At 39.2% G+C, this 4,422-nt stretch overlaps 1 protein-coding gene across 1 annotated transcript in view; it reads right to left on the reverse strand.

The window, feature by feature from the left end:
- LOC103601593 (cysteine-rich venom protein-like) overlaps positions 1 to 2,398 on the reverse strand; it is a 61,552-nt gene extending 59,154 nt beyond the window's left edge. The window contains exon 1 of the mRNA XM_008586023.1: positions 2,378 to 2,398. Coding sequence (XP_008584245.1) covers positions 2,378 to 2,398 — 21 coding nt within the window. The remainder of the gene's footprint in view (positions 1 to 2,377) is intronic.
- Between the last annotated feature and the right edge of the window lie 2,024 nt (positions 2,399 to 4,422).

Below are 4,422 nucleotides of genomic sequence, written 5' to 3' on the forward strand. Positions count from 1 at the left end.
TTCACAGGGCCTAGCTTCCAAGGCCCTGTAGTTTCAGGTATAGCTTAACTTTGTAAAATTACACATAGAAATGTTAAGCTTTTGAAAGACAGGAAACTTTCCCTGGGCTAAAGTCTCTATTGTAGATAAAGAATTGTTACACAGTTAAATTGCTGGCTCTAAAGGCGGATGTCCTTGGTGCAGCTAAACCTAATGATTGTTGCCATGACTGTTATCTTACTGTTCTTTTGTAACCACCTATGTTCCTTTTCTGTAAGTTTCTGTCCTGGAGAATAAATACTGAGAGAAGACCCCAGTTCAGTGTTATTTTCTGAGGACTGCCTCTCTCTTGAGGGTTCCTGGGAAATTAACCCCTTCGGGGCTTCTCACTGTTCAGAAGAAATGGGCATAGAGTAATCCTTTGCATCTCCATCACCATGGGGGAGAGATGACACTCCTTGGCACTGGCGGTGCCTGGTTATGGGGTGTGTTTGGTCCCCTTCTCCATGCCTCTGGTCCCCGGGTGGGCCCTGAGGCCGTGTCACAGTGTGCCTAGTTGTGGGAGGAGGGTCTGGTCCCCTTCTCCATGCCTTGAGTCCCTTGGTGGGTCCTGAGGTGCTGGGGCAGTGTGCCTGGATGTGGGAGTGGGGTCCAGTCCCCAGCTCCAATCCTCTGGTTCTCAGGCAGGCCCCAAGGTGCTGGTGGTGTGCCTGGGCCAGAACTAATTTTTTGTCCTTTGCTTACTTCTAACATGGGGGACCTTCCTGTGGGAACCAGTACTTGAGTTGTATGGTTGAACTAAATTGCTGCTTTGCTGCTGTTTCCCTAGGGAAGGCTTTTTGTACAGCTCAGGGTTTAATGGTTGACCTCATATGTATTTCTGGCTATCCAGAGACCTGGTGGATCTGTGTTGTGTAGAAACTCTGATCTGGGCCTGAGTTTTTCATCAAACTGTACCCCATGCAATTCTTCATTCCCAACCAGTCTCCTCGGAGTGGTCCTGCACTGATTGGGGGTGGATCAGCTGTCCTTGTAGTGTCCCAGTGTTCTCCTGGTGGGCCCGTCTCCCCGACTACCCATGCTCCAAACTCTTCCCATGGGACGGGCCCTGCACCGGTCCCTTGTGATGACTCACTGGCCTCTATGACTCAATGGCTTCCTTTTTTAGTCGTTCTGGCTCCTTGCTCCTGTGTAGGTCCATGGGAGCCCTATTAGTGGTCTTGCTGTCCTGGGGGCCACCAAGACCCTCTCCTCCCCTGCTGCCTCCAAGCAACTCCATCTGAAGGGCACAGCTGTGGCTTCTGCTGGCTTCTGCTCCATGTGCTCATCTACTCCAGCCTTAAAGTGACCATGGCCCAAAATGCTGAGAGCAGTTTTTTCTGTCTCTCATTGTGGTTTCTCCTGCCTCCATGAACTCTGTAGGTGTCTCCTTCTCTTCCCCTGAGCCCTAGCAGACCCAGCTTGGCTGATGTTGCATTTTTACAGCTGTAAATTGGTTGATTTATGGGAGACAGTGACCCATGCATAAGAAATTTAAAATCCAGAATGTCATTGATACTTTACAGTAACCCAATGAGTTAGAACTTATTACATTCATATTACATATGAGAAAACTGAGGCTCAGAGAAGCTAAGTAATTTGTTTAAGGTTATTTAACTATTAGGTGAAGATAAAATTATTTCTTAATTGGATGCATTAGAAATTTAATGAATATTTTCTTTTCCTTATTTCTATGTTACTCAATTTAAATCTTTCTTTTCTCTACTTACAGTTGGTATTGCCAGGAAGGCTTTATGATATACCAGCTTCTGAGATTTTCACAATGCTAATGTTGCTGATTTGGTAGGTGGAGGCAAATTTTCATAATATTTAAGATCATGGGTTCTAGAGTTAGACAAGCCTAGTTTGAAAAAAATTACTGGCCTCAGTTTCCTCATCTTTAAAATGGGTTAGTAGTAATACTACTTATAGGGTTATTTTTGGGTTAAATTAATAATTTATAAAAAGTATTAGCCATAGTGTCTTCACATGAGAAGTGGTTAGTGTTAACAATTACTATTATTATCATTGCTTTTACTATTATTATTGTTATTACTCAGCCTATTTTCCATCCCAGAGGTTCTGATCTAATTGTTTCGGAAAGGCCCCAGGTGATTCTAATGTGCTGCCAAGCTTGAAGAACACCATGAAAATATGTCCTTCCCCCAAAGCAGTAGGTATCCAGATAGTCTGGATAACTGGCTTATCTCATTGCCTTAGGTTATGAGCAGCAAGGGTTACAATATTCAGATGATACTTGCCTGTTTCTCTTGGCCAGCCTCATTCATCCCATGTGTTGTACTTTTTCTTTCTAGAGAAAGCCATTTTCATTTACCCTTCACTGTAAAACAAGTCTTACCTTTGGGCTATCCTTTATCATATCGGAAAGACCTGAGGCTTAACTACTCAGGGCTGTTGAGAGGTACGTGTCTATGACAGGTCAAAATTGGTTGGTGGCAAAGAGATTGATGAACAAAATCTAAATACTAGGTTTTCAGCTTTTAGGTAAGGAACTATGTCCAGGGCAAGAATTATCAAATTAGAACCTACTACCCATGATATATTTTAAGGGTTTTTCTAATGAGCTGATTCACTTCTTAATTTATAACAGGTGAATTATAATTATACAGAATTTTGTTTTTATATATGATGAAAGTTTCCTCAGTATGAAGATGGAAAGTGAGTTACGGGTTAATAAAATTTATACCAGTAAGCTAAAATTAATCACATAATTTTCAGTATTCTGTTACAAAGTCTGGCTGCCATTCAATGCTTGGAAATACTGCCAAATTCCTATAATGCACTTGCCCACATTTTAATTTCTAATTCCCATCATATTAGGAAAAGATACTCTGTCATAGGTACATCGACAATGTTATTTTGAGTTTTCTCTTGCTGCCATTTTTATCAGTTAATGATAAACTATTAATAATATTGCTTCTTTTTAATGTTATTTTGAGTTTTCTCTTGCTGCCATTTTTATCAGTTAATGATAAACTATTAATAATGTTTCTTCTTTTTTATTTTTTACTGTACTTTGTAGTAAATTTGGTTAGTATTATAGTATATGTTATTATATTTTGCCTGTTTTGGGGCTATAATTTTCCAATACCTAGAATTAAAGGCATACATGTGTTGAGGTTGAAATATTCTTAAAGTAGATATATAAACAATACATGCAAAATTTATTCTGAAAGTAGATATATAAATAATACATGACTATAGTTCTTTGTTATTGGTGATTTATTGTTTCCACTGATGAGAACTAGTGAGGAGTTAACATGGGGGATTGAACACAGGTTTTATTGACACTCCTGCCCAAAACCCCACTAATATTTGGGTAAAGAAATAAAAGGAAGAGAGCATCAAAAGTTTGGAATCTGGAAAGCCATCAGATAAGAGTTAACTGACAGAATAGAACATTTTGTACACTGACTAATAGTGGGAAAGCCCAGAAGTGGCTGATTCATGACATAGAAACCAAAGAAGTCTCAGGAAATGGTAACTTCAAGTACTTCTGAAACTGTAGGTGTGGCTAGGATTTTAAAAAGGATAATAATTGGTTGAAAGTCTACATTAGAAGCATTTAGAGTCATCCCTTCTCTTTCCTGAACATCCAGGTAACTAACCTTTCCTCTTCCCAGCACAAGCCTAAAAGTTCACTCCTTGGGGTGGGTAAACAGAGAGGTATTCAGGCCTTAGGGAAACCAAGCATTACTCAAGAAGAGGCACCATACTAAAATCATGAGGACCAAATGAATGCCTGCACATCTGTTTACCTTCCTCTAATCAGCTCCCCGAATTCTGAAATGTGGTTTATACATTGCAGTCAGAGATTTGAAAGATTTCTCTCTAAATAAACAGCACAAAAAATTTATATAAATTAGCAAATAACAACCTTCTAATTATATAGCTGAATTCTTGCAAAATTACCCTAGTATAAAGCTTTCTGTCAAGCAGCCATACCTGTGTACATCAAGCTACTGATCTACATTTTCGTGTCCCTCTCTTACATATGAAAACAACCAGAGTCACTGTTAATTTGATAAAAATCTTTTAACACCATTTCAGATCAAAACAAAAAGGAAAGGGAACTCAGAGGAAATAGGAGCAATGCAAGGCACAGAAGAAAAAATTAGAACAGGTGTTATTACTATCCTTTGAGAGATGAGAGAAAATATAGGAAAAAAAAAAAAAAAAGATCAGGATACTGAAAAGAATACAGATGGTCCCTGACTTATGATGATTCAACTTAGGATTTTTAGACTTTACAATGGTGCGAAAGCAAGACACATTCAATAGTACTAGTACAATGCTCAATAAATGACATGAGATAGTCAATACTTCATTATAAAATAGGCTTTGCAGTAGATGATTTTGCCCAACTCTAGGCTAACGTAAGTG

Source organism: Galeopterus variegatus, unplaced genomic scaffold, assembly GCF_000696425.1.
Source record: "Galeopterus variegatus unplaced genomic scaffold, G_variegatus-3.0.2 Scaffold3802, whole genome shotgun sequence".
NCBI classification, from domain to species: Eukaryota; Metazoa; Chordata; class Mammalia; order Dermoptera; family Cynocephalidae; genus Galeopterus; species Galeopterus variegatus.